Source organism: Zosterops lateralis, assembly GCF_965231275.1.
Source record: "Zosterops lateralis genome assembly, chromosome: 7".
Taxonomy (NCBI): domain Eukaryota; kingdom Metazoa; phylum Chordata; class Aves; order Passeriformes; family Zosteropidae; genus Zosterops; species Zosterops lateralis.
Window position 1 is genome coordinate 186,443 of NC_139767.1, and position 16,109 is coordinate 202,551.

At 51.9% G+C, this 16,109-nt stretch overlaps 1 protein-coding gene across 32 annotated transcripts in view; it reads right to left on the minus strand.

Annotated features, from left to right (window-relative positions):
• Positions 1–16,109, minus strand: part of PCBP3 (poly(rC) binding protein 3) — a 56,485-nt gene that overhangs the window by 37,971 nt on the left and 2,405 nt on the right. For 17 of the 32 annotated variants that reach the window (XR_014590582.1, XR_014590583.1, XM_083865553.1 and 14 more), the window contains exons 2-4: positions 12,595–12,685; positions 7,273–7,347; positions 6,027–6,133 (exon numbers count right to left, since the gene is read on the minus strand). Coding sequence is in view for 21 of the 32 variants with exons in the window: in XM_083865553.1 (XP_083721679.1) it covers positions 6,027–6,133; positions 7,273–7,347; positions 12,595–12,685 (273 nt within the window). In the remaining 11 variants the exon portion in view is untranslated. Of the gene's footprint in view, positions 1–1,846; positions 1,938–6,021; positions 6,134–7,272; positions 7,348–12,594; positions 12,686–14,751; positions 14,853–15,729; positions 15,851–16,109 lie in introns of those variants that run through there. The other 15 variants (XM_083865558.1, XM_083865554.1, XM_083865564.1 and 12 more) reach the window with 10 other exon arrangements.

Genomic DNA, 16,109 nt, shown 5'->3' on the forward strand with positions numbered 1-16,109 from the left:
TCCCTCATCCCACGCTATATTCCCACAACTTCTCCAATACTATTCTGATCATAATCAAATAATGTTGAAGGTGCTTTAGGCACCAACCTAAATGAAGAGATTTTTCCCTCTGCCTTGACCAGCAGCCTTTCGTTCCCAACTCAAAATGACCATTTTTCTTTGGAGGAATAAACGTTTTTTTAATTCAGCAAGACTAGAAGAACATTTCTGGCAGTTATTTCCCAAGAAGAAAAATTTGGTTTTGTGTCTAAGAACACTGAAAATATTTATATAAATGATTCCCTAAAAAAAAGGGGGAAATCTGAGATTAAGAGCTTTGGAAATATTACCGAGCTATTTTGGAATTCTGTATTAAGATCAAAACCCCAGCTATTAGGAAAAATGTCTGGTTTTGGTTTTTTCTGAATTCAGGGTTGGGTTTCTGTATGAAAATGCAGCCCAGCATCTGCCCTTGCGTCTGTCAAAACAAAGGTCAATCATTTTATGGAAACTTAAACACATTGTCCTTGAGCCACTGTTTCTGGTTTATTTTTAAGCTGGACGGGACTTCCAATTAATAAAATCAGATTTTTTAAGATGGTTCACGTTAAAATTACATTATCCCTGAAAACTCAGATTATGAGAAAAATGTATGAGAATATTTTTCCTTTAGAGGATGGAAATGATAATTTCGGGTTGATTTCAACAGCTTTTAAGTCCTCTACAACATTTGCCACTAATATTTCACTTTTCTACTTACATCACTTTCCTTGATGAAACCAAGGAAAATGCAAAAGAAACATGATGGTATCAGGAAGAATTTCGATACCCTAAGGAAAATGGGTATATGAGGGCAAACAGAAAACAAAGCCAGCATCATAATAAAAGGGAATATTCTCTCCAAATAGAATTTCCCCAGCAAAAGAAAAAGAAAATTAATGGGAATAGGATGGAATTAAATAATAAGAATATTTATAGCATTAAAATATAATGGACATGGAATGGAATTAGAATTTTTTATTTTAAATACTGGAACTAGAGTGGAATTCAACATAAAAATATTAAAAATTTGGAAATATATTGGAACTAAAAAATAGAAATACTTAAAACCAAACAAAATAACAGGAGGTAAAAATCAAATTAATCAGGGTTGCGGGTTTTATTATGTTGCCACACTAAGACATAATTAACATCCCTGTTATTTTAGTGTCCATTTCTTGAAGGCAATTCCATTTGTGCCATTCCTACCCAAATGCACACACAAATGACACTGTCCAAAGCCTGAGCTGCAAATCACAGAATTTAGGAACAGCTGGATATTCTGGTTAAGGAAGAGATGGATGCTTCCCTACCCAGAGAGACAATCTTTGGCACTGGCTGCCAGGCATGGGTAAAAAGGAGTTTAACTAAAATAAAGCACATGCTTCGAGAACAATGATTTTGCAAAACAAATCCGCAGCAAGATATATCAAATTTAACTTGCAAAAAATATTCTTTTTGCAAAATTTTTTGCAATTTCTGGTTTTTTGCAAAAACAACAACAACAAAAAAATATTTGACAAAATAATTTCCCAACAGTATTTTGGGAATTTCTCCCAGAAGAGATTTGGGGAGCAGCCGCTAACTTAAGGGAATCCCATTGCTCGCATGCTGATGTCTCCCATAATCCCGCCTCATGCTGCCACAGACTTAAATTTCCTCCATGAGATATTCCCTTAAAACTGCTCTTAAGCATTCAAAGCTCTTCCAACCCACACTGGAGCCTGGGACCTGGCTCATTCCAGGATTCTTCCCTGACTTACACTGGTGTGAAAAGTTGCCCGCGGCAGGTGGTCTTCCACCAGGACAATCTTTTAAATCTCCTTACCTTTCCCAAAGAGCCGCTTTCGTGCTGCTTTGGCGGGAGGGGGATCCAGACAGATGGCCAGTCTTTTCACGTTTGGAAAGGATGAAAAATGCTACAGGGGGGGAAAAAAAATCCCAGTGATTTTTTTTTCGTATTCCGCTGTTGAGCGCAGAAGGGCTCCCAACCTCATTGGCCCTGGGAGATCCACCACGTGGCACAGGATGAAGAGCACGTGACCTATTTTCTCCCAAATCCCTGGGTTTGCTGGAAAGAGGGATGCACCCACTGCTGATGTTCTTGTCATTTCATGGGCTTTGATTTATTTATTTATTTTTATTATTTTTTTTAAAGGCCACTGAGCAAATCTGGATGCCTCGAGGCAATGAGGGCAAACCAGCCAATGCTTCCAACATGAAGGAGAATGGATCTCAACATGAGATGAGCTCCGCTGCACTGCCCATGTGCAGGGAGAAATTTGAGCATGTTCTAAAGGGTGCCTGCCCATCCAGTGTGGGGCCAGAGCCTCAGAGAGAGACAGGAGGGCTGTGCTAAACCCTCCATCTCAGAGGCAGCGGCAAGGTGAGAAGGACCAGGCTGAAGCCCTGCCTGCATGTCCCAGAGTTCAGCTGGCTCCCTGCGGGAAGGGGATGTATTACAACTGCTCCATCACCCAAAACAGATGATCTCGTGCCCTGATGTTGCTGCTGACCCCTCCTCAGCTGTTCCCATCCACTGCTGCCCTCCTGGCTGACGCACCAAACAACTGCTCCAAGAGATGACAATCTCCTCCTGTGGAGGCTGCTGGAACAGCTTTCGGGGAAGCTGGACTAAGAGCAGTGGAGGGAGCGTGGCACGCTCTGGGTGGGCACTGCCTGCTCCCACCAGCCCATGGCCATACCAGACCCAAAGGGTGTTTCAGTGTCCCCCCACAGACACTCACCCAGCCCAAAATGCAGCACAATTCTGGGGACTCCAGAAAGATCCCTGAGAGCCTGTGGAGCAAAGAAGGCCAAGCCAATGCTCCCAGTATCTGATTTTGACGAGTTCTGGGACAATTTGTCCCATTATCCCACCTCTGAGCCACCATATCCCAGCTGGCCATGGTCCACAGGCCAAGCACCTCCTGTCCTTCCCTTGGTAGCCAGGGCAGGCACCAGCCCTTCGGTGTCCAGGCATTCATTTTGGAGAAGAGAAAAGGAATTTCTGGAGCCCCCAGACATCTTCATGTTCTGTCCATCAAAGCTCAAGCCCATTGGTTGCAACAGTCAGAAGCTGCATTTTTCTGGCAGCCCAAGTCTCCACCTGGCTGTGCCAAGCCTTGGCTGTGCCATCTTTCCATGCCAGGGACACACCTGTTCACCTGAAAGCACTGGCAAAATTTACCTTGGGCATCTGCCCTTGGATGCCAGTTCTGCAGAGCAGAACTGCAGATTCTTCCCGAGGACAGACTGTCTCCCCATGCTGTTTCCAAAAACACAAGTACAGCCATAAAAGGCCTCAAACAGTTTAGAAAAGTGCAGGGTTTCACCCAAAGCCTCTCTGATTCAGAGGGTAACGCTCCAGCCAGATCAAGGGGCACTCAATTCCAACAAATACACACTGAGAAGAGAAACTTTCCACACTAAAATTTTCAAATGCAAACTATGGCCACTCTCCCAGCTTGCTGCTTGCCCCTCCCATATTTTCTGATGGCCACAGAGAAGAAACCTGAGCACCTTGGGACAGTAGAAGGTGTCCCTGTCCATGGCAGGGAGTCGGAGCAAGATGAGCTTTAAGTTCCCTTCCAACCCAAAGCATTCCATGATGCTGTGATTCCACAAACCCCCACCCCACCTTTCAGCCCCCTCCTCTTTCCCCAGTGAAGCTAAAGCTGGCTCCTCAGTAATCTTCCCAATAATTACATAATAGAGAGGCAGGCGGATAAATTATTTCAGGCCACTGTGCTGATAGAAAGCAAGCTGGATTAAAAGATCTGAACAAGCAATACTTAGATTAAAATGGTTTGTTATTTTCAGCTGCAGGAAAAAATCTGTTGCTAAAGTACAGACGACACGAAGCGAAAGCGCATCATCTTCTTTCCCCCCCAAAGCCCGACCTTTTTACATATTAGCCAAGACAACTTCTAAGTTTCCAACCACAAATCAGGTTTTGCCTCCCAGTAGGTAAAAAAATACATTTTGCCAGTTCATATGATATTTTAGCTAAAGATTAAGAGCCCTTCAAATTGCATTTTGCCCACATGAAGTCATCAGGCCCTTAAATTAGGAGAATCCACGCATGGCTCAGCAGATAACGTCACTGCCTGTGAAAAATACGGCTCCTGGCATGATGGGCACCAAGCCTTTTGCTTTGTTCCAGGCCTCCCACAGCCCCGAGTTGATGGCAGGTGGATGCCAGGCTTACCGGCACTGCAGAGGTGGCAGTGGCAGCTGGGAGAAGCCGATCAGACAGCAGGACAGCTCTCCACAGGAACCTATATGTTGTCCCCCTGGCCCCCAGCAAGGTCAGCAGCCCAGGGTGCTGTGCTCTGACTGATGGTTTTGGAAAGGCGTGAAGGGGAGGCAGGAACAAAACAGGGAGAGAAGGAGCTGGCGCTGGGGGCCGAGCTCTCCGCAGGGCATGGCACTCATCAGCCCATTTTGGATCAATGGATGAGCTCCACTCATTCACCTTCAAGTTCAGATTGAGCAGAAGGGTCAAACTGAGAAATGGTTTGGCACTGGCAGACACACCCCCATTTCCACCCTGCAGCCTCGTGTCACAGCTGTTTGCCTTGCAGGAAGGGACAATTCTCACCCCACAGTATCTCCAGAATCAGCATTCCCATCTGAACACATTGCTAACCCCGTAGAATCTCCATCTTCCAGCATCAGCAGTGACCACTCATCCCATCACCTGGATGGGAGATGGAGCAGCAATTTTTCCAGTGTAAAGTCCCAGAATATCCTGAGTTGGAAAGAATCCACAAGGATCATCGTATCCCACTCCTGGCCCTGCAGAAGACAATGCCCAGGATCCCACCTTGTGCTCTTCCAGATGCCTCTCCTAGCTGTAGTTTTTCTATAAAAACATCATGATACCCCACACACAGGATCAGCCTTGAGTTCTGAGTATGGAATCCCACAGCCTTGGGGAGGGCTTGGACAGAGACAAGCACCAGGCTCCTCTCCCTCCTGTGGATGTGGGAGAGGGACTGGGACACAAACCTGGGAGAAGGGATGGGATGGTGGACAGGGAGCATGAGAAGGCAGAAAAATTATGTCAGAGACCTTCCCAGAGGGAGATGGGAGCTATGAGATGTTGTGATGTTCACCCAAATTTAGCCTTATATTGCAGGAAAGTGTATTCACTAAAACCAGAGACTAAAACACACTTGCTCGACAGGTGATGGCATAAACCTGAGACCAGACATAACCAGTACCCACCACAACACCAGAGGCCATGGATAAACGTTCTCACAGTTTCTTTGGCAAGTTCTATGCTTGTAGCACCTTACTGGGTCACCTGAAGCCCCCCTGGGAAACCTTCATACCCCTATCCAAAACGCACCCTCATGTTGCAGGTGCAGGCTGTTTGCTCTGGCTGGTCTCTCCCAGCGTTTTCCATGCAGAAAACAGGGATAAATGGCATTTGTAAAAGGAATGGGAGAAAAGAAATGGGCTTGTCTGTTGCTACAACATTTCTGCTTTATGGTGCTGTCTTCTCCCTCGGAGATGCGCATCCTCCTCTCTACTAATGGAAAATGATGCCCTGCCATCCATTCGTGCCAGTCAATGCCTGGGACAACACCATAGCCTGAGGCCCCTCTGGATCTATTTTAGTCACAAAAGCAGAGTGGCTGATGAAAATCACCCTGTCTCTGCAATTCCCAGCTTAGCTCTTTCACTGGTTTTAATGGAATGGCCAGTGTGGCAGAAATCAGGTGGCGAGGGAGGAGACGGTGGCATGGGAGACCTGCAGGGATGCAGGAGAGAGGCCCCATCACCCTCCATGCAGGTGTTTTACAGCCTAAGGCACCTGTAAAGAGCCCTCCTCCCAGGATTTGCCCAGAGAAGGTGTGGCTGCCCCATCCCTGGATGTGTTCTAGGCCATATTGGATGGGGACTGTTGAAGGTGTCCTCGTGGAACAAAGTGAGCTTTAAGGCCCCTTCCAATCTGAACCATTCTGGTACTGTATGGCTTGGGAAGGACCTTACCTTACCCTACAGGATGGCCTCGAGCTCCAGAGTGATTCCTGGGAGAGTCTGGCTGCACCAGAAAAGGGCATGCTGAGCGCAGAGGGGGAGCTCAGCAGTCCACGGCACAAGCCTGCAGACCAGGACATGGCAGAGGTTAAGGCATGGCACAGAGGCAAGACCAAAGCTGCTTAATGTGAACTTCAGAGAGAAATGAAACACAAACTGGGTTGGGGGAGAATGATCAGAGGCATCACCTCCAGGTCATGTTTGGGGTAGGCAAGCAGAACCTATATTTTTCTCTACATTGCAAACAGGTTTGGGCAGACACTCAGCAACTACCAATGACAGGAAATTATCCCGTGGAGGAGGAGATGCCAGAGAAACTCCCCAGTGACCACAGCCCAGCAGTGCTCCTCTGTGGTCACCTGCCTGTGCTCATGCCCAGCTGTGGAGCATGGGGCCTGCCTCCTGTAGAAATCCAATGGTGATGGAAAGACTTCAGCATGTTTCAGTGCCATGGGTGCTGGGTGCCAGCTGGATTTTTGCTGCTGCTCCCAACAAGTTAACTGGAGCATGCACTATCTGTCAATACAATCACTGGAGCAGCCTCAGCCACTAATAAACCAAATGCCAGAGGGCAGGAAAATCTCTCCACTGCCCAAAATATTCCCTGGGCAGCAGGGTGGGTGAGGTGAAGACCCCATGCTTGGACTTGGTGCTGCTCTTAGTGTGCTGGGCACCTTGTGTGTTAACAGGGAAAACCTTCCTCTTCTCAGTGACTCAGCAACCTCCGTGCCCATCCCCACTGACCTGGGCACTGTCCTGCCATGGGAAGGAGCCTGTCAGTAGCAGGGAAGCCCACAGGATATCCTGAGTCAGCCTTCAGTCCTGCCAATGCTCACAGTAGCATCAGCACTAAGGTCAGAATGTGTTGCCCAGGACTTTATTCCTTTGGGGGCTGAAAACCTCCAAGGATGGAGCATACACAGCCTCTCTCAGCAACCAGCTGTCCTCAGAATTTATTTTTTTTTCTCTCAAATAGTTCTCTCCATGTCCTCCAAGGTAGTGGCTACATCCCCAGTTGGTGTCACCTGCAAGCAGCACAGGTCACAGGATGGACTCTGAGGGACTTCCCTGCCCTCCACTGAGCCTACACAAGTCAGATAAATTCTACGTCCCAGTAACTCCTGCAATTGCAACACTCAGTCCCATGGGCTCTGGCCAAAGCTAAAAAACTGGAAATAATGGAAACCCCAAACTGTGACTCACCGTTGGAGGACCTACAGGGACAGGCTGGGGATCCCGTGGAGCTGGTGGTCAGCAGCGCAGGAGGCAGGGAAGGATCTGGAAGACAGCACATCTCAGCACCCTGAGGAGCCCAGGGTGCAACCAAAAAGCAGCCTCCAGGCAGAAACCTCAGCACTGCAAAGGACATCTTGGCTGCTTTAAGCAACCTTTGACAGCTCCAGTGGGGCTGCTTCCTGAAGATTCTGCTGGGCACAGCCATCCAGCACCTGCCACATCACACCACAGTGGTTCCTTCTTCATCACTGACCAGTCCAAGGCACTCAGGAATTGTTTTTAAAGGTGTCATGAGATGGACAAGCAACATTTGGGCTGCTGGGGGACTATCACCCTCACTGTCATCTCCCGAATCCTCCCTTCAGCACGGCTGAAGTCCCTGCACCTCGTGGCTGCCCCAACAGTACAAGCAAAGAAACCAATTAAATTTTTTTCCTGGTTGAAGTGAAGCACGCGTTTGTGCCAGGAGAGGCATCAGTAAGCTTATCCCACCAAAAGCTTTCCAGCTCCTGATCCGTGGCAGTGGAGAGCATGGCTCCATCCCTGCATGGCCAGCTTGCCTGCTAGCTCTCATGGACTATGTCCCATCATGAAATCTGGTCAGGAATGTTCACAAGGATCACTCAAGATGCTGAAGGAGTCATTTCTGAACAGCAGAGTGCCCAGATTCCACCTATTGTTCCCACATAAAAGCACCTGAGGATGCAACGAATTCCAATGCATCCATGTGGCCAATCCCAAAAATCAGCCTCTGGAGACTACAGCATGTCACTGTCCTTAACTCATCCCAGTGAGGCCACAGGGACCCAGCTAGGCAGCACCCACAGCTTGATGGCCCCACCTGCACCAGAGCCCTCGGCCACCTCATTCCAGGGTGCTCAAACTTCAGTCTGTGATGGGAATGGAGGATACACATTGGACAAACTTGGACACACCTGGTCCAAAGAAGAGGCAAGAGCAAGATGCCAAGGGGAAAGAGCTGAGGGTGGTTCCCTGCTCCTGTCCAGCCTCCAAGGTGAGCTGGTGTTATTTCCATGTGGGAGCAGTTCCTGTGCCTTCTCCCACAGGGCTGTGAAAACTCCCTGCTTCTGCTCAGGCAGGGTAGGATGCCATATCCTACCATCCCAAATATCACATCCCCTACTCCATACCACTCCTCTTTCCCAAAAATACCAAAGCCTGCTGCAACACCCACCCTGCCTCTCCTGCAAACTCAGGACTTCAGCTTCCCCTCACAGGTGAGTCCCTGGCTGTTTGTGACCATCAGGAACCTTCCTTGGGATGCTTGGGACCGTGGGACACCTGTGTGAGGTCCAAGCTCTGCAGAGAGCATGGAGAGCTTGGACAGGTCCTCTGGCTTTGCTGTGATCCTCCAGGGAAAATTCAAGGTCTTTTGGAAGACATGTTGTGCAGTGGTGAGGGAGGGATGGGATGGGGATGGGAATGGCTGGGATGGGATGAGATGGGATGGAGATGAGACAGGATATGATGGAATGACATGGATGGGATGGGATGGGATGGGATGGGATGGGATAGGATAGGATGGGATGGAATGAGATGAGATGGAATGGGGATGGGATGGGGATGTTCTCCTACCATACCACCAAACCCTGACCTATAGTACGCCCCACAGACAGGAATGTCAGTGAGATGGCTTCACCTGCATTGACCCCCAGGCTACCAGCCCCCTTTGTGCTGGTGGGAATTCCCTCAATTGAGGATGCAGCAGACCCCACATTGCCAGGATCCGCTTTGTTCTGGGGTTCTGGGTGCCGCCGCTCCCCATGCAGGGAGAGAGGGATCCTCCCCTGACCTGTGTTCCCATCATCCGCCTGCCTGGGTGTTCCACGCAGACAGAGGCAATGATTTTAATGTCCCAGTGAACAAGCTGTCAGGATGCATCAGCCTCAAAGGGCAGTCTTCAGAGCTGCCTTCTCCTCCCAGGCGCTGCCTGGGCGAGGAAAACCAATTCCAGCTCCGCGCGCGCACACACACACACCGTGTCACCGATGCCTGTGATTTTCCAGCCTTTTAACTAAAAATCCTTGCAAACCCTGCTGGTAAGGAGGGGGAGGCAGCGAGCCTGGGGTGGGGGTTGGAGGGGAGGTGGTGCTGGGCTGGCAGAGCCGGTGACGTGATGGGACACGAGTGCTGCAGAGCCGTCAGGAGCCTGGGCAGGGATGAGCTGAGAAAAGCCATGAGCAGAGCTGACATCTGCCCCGTGGGCAGGTACCTAATGAGCAGAGACATTGTCCATTTGCGGAGAAGAGGGCAAGTTGAAAGATTTCTGAGCTGACACCTGGCAGCATCCATCGGTACTCCTGACCAAACAGGGGGGAAAGAGAATGGCAGTGGAGGGGCTGGAGCCAGTCACCCCCGGGCTCTGCAGGGCTGAGTGACCTGGATGGCCGCGGGGTTGACATTTCAACAGCTCATCCACGCTGCCCAAATCTCCCGTTTGTGATTTTCTGCCACCTTAGAAGAGAAACTGGTGCTTTCTGGGAGCTGGAGGGGGCATCTGGCAGGGTCCCATGTTGCCCCATACCCCAGGAAGAGGCAGCAGCATGGCAGGGAGCATGTTCCTGGGCCCAGCACCACACCAGACCTGCTCTAGGCTGGGATCTAGACATGGACAAAGGCTCCTTGTGTCCCCTCATCTCCACATCCCAGGAGCAGGGTGGCACTCAGTAATGCTCCAACCCCCGGTGTCACCCAGCAGCCCCCCCCACGCTTCCACAAACCTAGTTCTGTCAGTTCCCATAAATCCAGCCTCCCTAAGTCCACTTGTCACAAGCCCTTTCCTAACTCACCCTACCTCTAGCCTCTTCCCTACCCACCACCTTCCACTGGTGATGAGACAGGAGCAATGGAGAAGGAGAAGGGAGAAGGGCCTGTATCACCCCTATCACCTCCAATTTTCCCCTCAGGAAAACCTGGCTCTAAAAGTACTTGCAAGCCAGGAAACACTCCCATACCCCCCAGATCTCATAGGGAGATGCTCTTTTCTCCACCTGCCTGCCTGCTTTCCCAAAGGCCAAGTGGATTTACAGGAAAATCATCTTCCTGCAACTATCAACAGCTCCATCCAGCTCCATCAACAGTCTCGGGTCTAAACCCCATTACAAGCATGACTTTCACCTGCCTGGCTCCAGGGACTTTTGCTCCTTTCCAACAAATATAGCCAGAAACGTCCAAAAGAAGGTTGCAGCCCCTTCCCTGAGATGCCTGGGAGTGCAAACAGCAGCTGGGCTCAGGCTGCTCCTCCCTGGCACCCACTGATCTGCTGGGCTCAAGCAGATGGAGCAGCCACAAATCCCCCCATAAGCCTGGAAAGGGACTAATCTCCCAGAGGACAAATCGGTTGGCAAGCAAGGGAAGCTCAACATTCCACCTTTTCTCTGGCAAACCCAGCAGCACCCAGAATACCCAGAGGGATCACAGCACCCCCGAGGGCAGAGGTGGCACTAGGAGTTTGGGTACCTGGTGGAGACCCAGTCTGGGGACAAGCAGACATTTAGGTCACAGCCAGCTAAGCCTTTCATGCCTCGTGCAGGGAGACATGGCAGCTGGGGTCTCTGTAGGGAAAACCACATCTGGTGAGCTCGTAAAACTTCCAAAATGCTCCCCAGCCACGAAGGACTGAGGCTTCTTCAAGACTGAGAGGTCTTTGGTAGGTGTGGGAAGCTGGAGCAGCCACTGGGATGAGGTGGATTACCCACAGTGGAATCCCTGGTTCTTCCTCATGGTTGGAGGAGGATTCGGTCCACTGCAGTGGGTTAGTCCAGGTCCAGAGGAGGGGATCTGGAGAGCTAAACATGCTCTCTCCAAAACACAGACATTCCCAGAAAGACTGGGAATGATAATGTGCTGATGTCAAAGTCCCACAGCAGATCCCACCATGGACATCACTCCTAGCCACGCTCACCCCATGTCCTTCAGAAAGGTGTTTCTGCCCCAAAGACCCCAAACCAGAGGTCAGCCCAAGGAGACACAGCCCGGTCCTGCTCCCGGGGCTATCCACAAGCAGCTAACCCTCTCCAACTCATTTTCCTTCTGCTCCAGAAGCCACAGAAAGTGAGAAGCTCAGCAAATTTTGTGCCACCCTTCATTCTTCTGGGTTGTGTTTTTTTATCCTCCTCCTGTGTGCTTGCAAGGGACAAATGTCTTGCCAGATATTGTCAGCCCTACTCAGAAAACTCCAAGGTAGGAGAGCTGATGAGGACGGGCACAAGAGCACTCAGAAACGCTTGGAAGGAGAAGGCTGTAGTCCAGGGAGAGGATGGAAAAGGTACAGGCTGGGATTTATGGCATTTGGGTTTGGATTGCACCCTGTACCTCAAATTATGGATTGAGGATTATGGATGGCAAACAGTGCCCGGGAAGTCCTGATGAGGTGTGACACCCATCAGTGTGGCACAACATCAGTGCCACCTCTCTGGGTGCCACTGTACATCCAAAGGAATGGCCTTGGACAGAGGGTGAGCCATCGGTGTGTCCCTGGGGACCATGGCCACTCAAACTATGCAGTCAAAACAGGGAATTTCAAGCCCCACATTAATCCATCCCCATGCACTGGAGGAGAGATTTGGGGAAAATCCCAAAATTTCTCTGAGGAAACCCCAGAAACCTGTTTTCCAGGTGGGAAACTGAGTCACAGGGGAAACCACCATGGACTGGCTTGCCTGCCCCATAGAGCCACACTGTCCCAGGGAAGGACTGCATTTCCCAGATACCCTGGGCTCATGTCATCATGCCCTGCCTTCATGTTATTAGTCCCATAAAAGCCTTTAAATAGGAATTGTTTCCATATTTTAAGGAAAGTTTAGAGGCACAGAGCGAGTGAGCATCTCTGGAGGTCTCTGGCCAGCTCCCACCCCAAGGAGGGTCACTCCAGAGATGGATTTGGCTGCCTGGCATGAAATGACTCCACCCTGAAATCTCAAAACTTTTTCCAAGCCCTCCATTTTCTGCCTGCACACAAGGAGATGTTCCTTGGATGCCCTCACCCACTGCCATCACTAGAAGGCTTCATTTTTATCCTTTTCAGAGCACAATGGGCAGCAGAACCTTACCACAGATCATCACCTGGATAAAAGGGGACCACTCCATGGTGGTGCCCACAGTGATGATGTCCCCACGCCTATGGTTGTGACCCCATGCCCACAGCAGTGTCCAGCTTGGAATGGCCACCAGCCTGAGTGACCTGTGCCGGGGGGAACATACCACCATCACCCCAAGGGTCCCCTGGACAGCCCCAGACCTGTGGTGGGGCCATTCCTGCCTCCTCACCTCCAGAGTGGGTTGCAGGTGCAACACAACGTGGAGGCACATCTGGCAGTGCTGGGAAGGTGGAGCTGCAGCTGGATGGTTGGCTCTTTCCCTGCAGGATAAAGTGATGAGAGTCAATTATGGGGCAAAGCATCCTTCAAACAATGTACCCCCCACAGCAGGCCCCCATCCTGGGGACACCCACACAACTGTTTGAACTCATGCCAGAGATGTCACCACCACAATTCCCTCAGGACAAGCAAGTCCTAGATGCAGCTTTTCCCAGCCCAGCTGACCAGAGTCCTCTAAGGCATAATCAGAGGCCTCTGGGGCACTTGGATTTTCAGGAAATCATCACCTTGTGCTGGTAAAGTAGGGACAGGAGGGTTTGCTGTTTGGTGGCAGAGATGCATGAATCATCCTCCAGCCTGATGCCCTTGAAACAGAGCCAAAAAAGCTTTTACCCAAAGTAGCCAGCAATAGGATACCAGAGCTGAGCTACAGGATTAACCCTTTCCTGGCAGAAGCTGGCTGGCTGCCCTCCCATGCATATCCTTTCCCCTCCTCTGCTCAGTGCTGGATTTTCCCACTGTGTGCACCCATCAGGTTGGTGGACATGATGGCAACAGTGCCCTAGCAAAGGTGGGGAGGGGGATATGCCCTGAGACTCCAGTGATGGGCTGCTGTCAGACCAAATGAGGTTGGAATAACAGGTCCCCCAAATGTGGAACAGCATTTCTCTTCCACATGTCCCACCACAAAGCCTGCCCAGCAAACAGAACCATGTTTGTAGTCCAACAAAGGGAAAACATAACTCAGAAAAATAAGGTGGAAAAATTAAAGCTCTTTATTTTGCTGTTTTGGGGGGAAGGCTCTTGATTCCTGCACTGAGTCCTTGTTTCATTTAGGAACCCACCAACCATCTGTAGCTCCGACGGGATCCTCATTGTTTGGTGTGCCAAGACTTGATGAGCTTTCCCCAAAACAGAGGGAAAGAGCCTGCTGGAGAATCCCATCCCTCCTTGACAGAAAACAGGCCCTTGGGGACACGCAGGAATTTCTGTGTTAAAAGGAGGTTTTCCTCCCTGCAGACACGCAGAGAGGTGCCAGCACCCAGCTTTCCTCCCAACCTGATGACATTGGACCTATTCCTGCAGCATGGAAAGATGAGAGCTTCAAACCATGGCCATGGCAATGGGCATGAGCATCACTGAGCTGGGACAGGGAAAGAGGATTGAGGATGATGCTCCTTGCCCAGGGCTGGGAGTAAAGTGTCCACCCAGGAGTGGCTGCAGCAGCACAGCCTTGATGTACAGGGCCTCAACACAAGCCCAGCCTCTCCTGGGACTATCAAAAAGAGAAGGGAAAGGTGCTGGGGATTATACTGGTACCCACTAACTTCAGCTGGAGCCTCCTGCCACAGCCTCATGGATCCAAGCATCGCTCAACCCACCCCAGCAGTCTGGCAGCACTTTGGTATCTGCATGGACCTGCCCAGGGCATTTAAAGTGAGCTCAGACAGGGATTTCCCTCTCACATCCTCTCACAGGCTGCTATAGAAAACCCATGCTCCTTGAAAGCATGGATTAGGTCATGGAGATTTTGAGTGCCTTCTTCACCTTCCGCAGGGTTCTCTATCCCCAGTTTGCCTCCTTACAGTCTGCAGCAGGGGCTGCTGAGGATCCCCTCCACCCTGAGGCACCCCTGTGCCCCTGCCAGCCCACCCCAGACCCCAGGTGCAGTGTCCTGTATCCCCCACCAGGACCACCCACTCCCTCATATTGCATCCTTCAGGATTCACCAACACTCTCTGCCTTCCCAAGGATGAGCAGCAGGAACCGTCCAGGCCTGGAAACCCTGGAACACCTGATCTGTACCACAGCAGCGGGCATTCCCCCACACCCCCAGTACCAGGGGCACCATGGCCCCAAGCTGCCCCATCTGCCCTGGCTGCCTGCAGCAATGTGGGGAATCCCTGCAGCGATCCCCGGGGGCCCATGCAGCATCCGCATGGGGTGGGGATGCTCTGCAGTGCAGCGCATGCCAGAGGATGCTGCACTGGCTGGGCTGCTGCACGTACCCCTCCTCAGGATGGGTGTCACCCAGACCCCGGGAGTACCTGCTGAGAAGAGGTGGGCAACAAACACTGCTCCAGAAGTCAGAGCTGAATAAACTCACCCCTCCTGAGGCTGCTCCACGTGATGAGAGGTGGTGGCTCCAGTGGGGAGCAACCCCAGTGCAGGGCACTCACTGCTCCCTTGAGGCACATGCTGAAGAACCAGCTCAGTGACCGAGTGGGTGGCAGCCCTGCCTGTGGCAGGGGGTTAAAATTAGATAGTCTCTAAAGTCCCTTCCAACTCAAAACGTTCTGTGATTCTGTGGTGATTCTGACTTTGGAGGAAGGACAGAAAAGCCCTGCCTGGGGAAACGGGCTCCCAGGAGACATCTACTCGGCTACAGGGGAAGTTTGGAGGCCTGGGACCCCTTTTCTGCCTCCCAGCACTGATGCTGAGGCTGTCTTTGAACCACTTGGTGACCACCACACCTTGAGCATGGGCTCATAAACGACCACCAGCCTGACACTCGTGAGACCCCATGGGTGTTGGCACCCAAAAACCAGCAGCCACGGCTCAGAAACACACTGTGGGACCCCCTGGGATGTTCCCACCCAAAACCATGCAGCATCCCCACCGTCACCTATCCCCATACACATTTCTCCTGCACTGGCAAGTGGGGGGCGAGAGGTGTCGGAAAGCCGCCTCCCTTGGAGACCCCCACTTATCCCCAAGCGAGGACAGCACTTTGGGATTGTTTCAGCAGAGCCTGGGAGCCTCCCAAGGCTGGGAGCCAGGGACAGAGAACTCCCAGCAGCCTAACAGAACTGCCCAGCCGGGAAGGTGGCAGCACACGGGGGCATCTCCTGGGGACAGGGGGGACACGGGGAGAGGGTCGGTGGGTGCACGCCCTGTGCTCCTCGAAGCGATGCCGCACCGGGAGCCGCCTCGCCCCGACGTTGCCGCCACCACACCCATCCGCGTCCCCGCACGGGGACCCTCCATCCCCGTTCCAGGTGTCGGAGTGCCTCTGCAGGACCGGGAGCGCCGTCTCGGGCCCTCCACGCCCAGAACACACTCCCCAGAGAAGGCTAAGCCCTACCTGTGTCCGGACGGACGGCGGGACGGCTGGGGCAGGGCGGGGGAGCGGCAGGGCTGACTCAGGGGCGGTGGCAGCCGGAGCCGAGCAAGAGCGCCAGTCACTGCCCGCCACCCCCGCTCCCCCGCCCCAGCTCTGCCCAGCCCCCCGACTTCCTGCCCCTGCCCCGTCCCTTCCCGTCCCAGCCCCAGTCCCTGCCCCTGTTCCTGTCTCTAAACCTGCTCCTCCCCTGACCCAACTCCTCCTCTAGCCCCTGCTCCTGCCCCATCCCCTCCACTGCCCTCTCTCTATTATAGCCCCTGCCGCAGCCCCTGAACCTGCTCCTCTCCTGCCCTAACTCCTGCTTTTCCCCCTGCCTCACTCCCTACTCCTGCCCCCGCCCC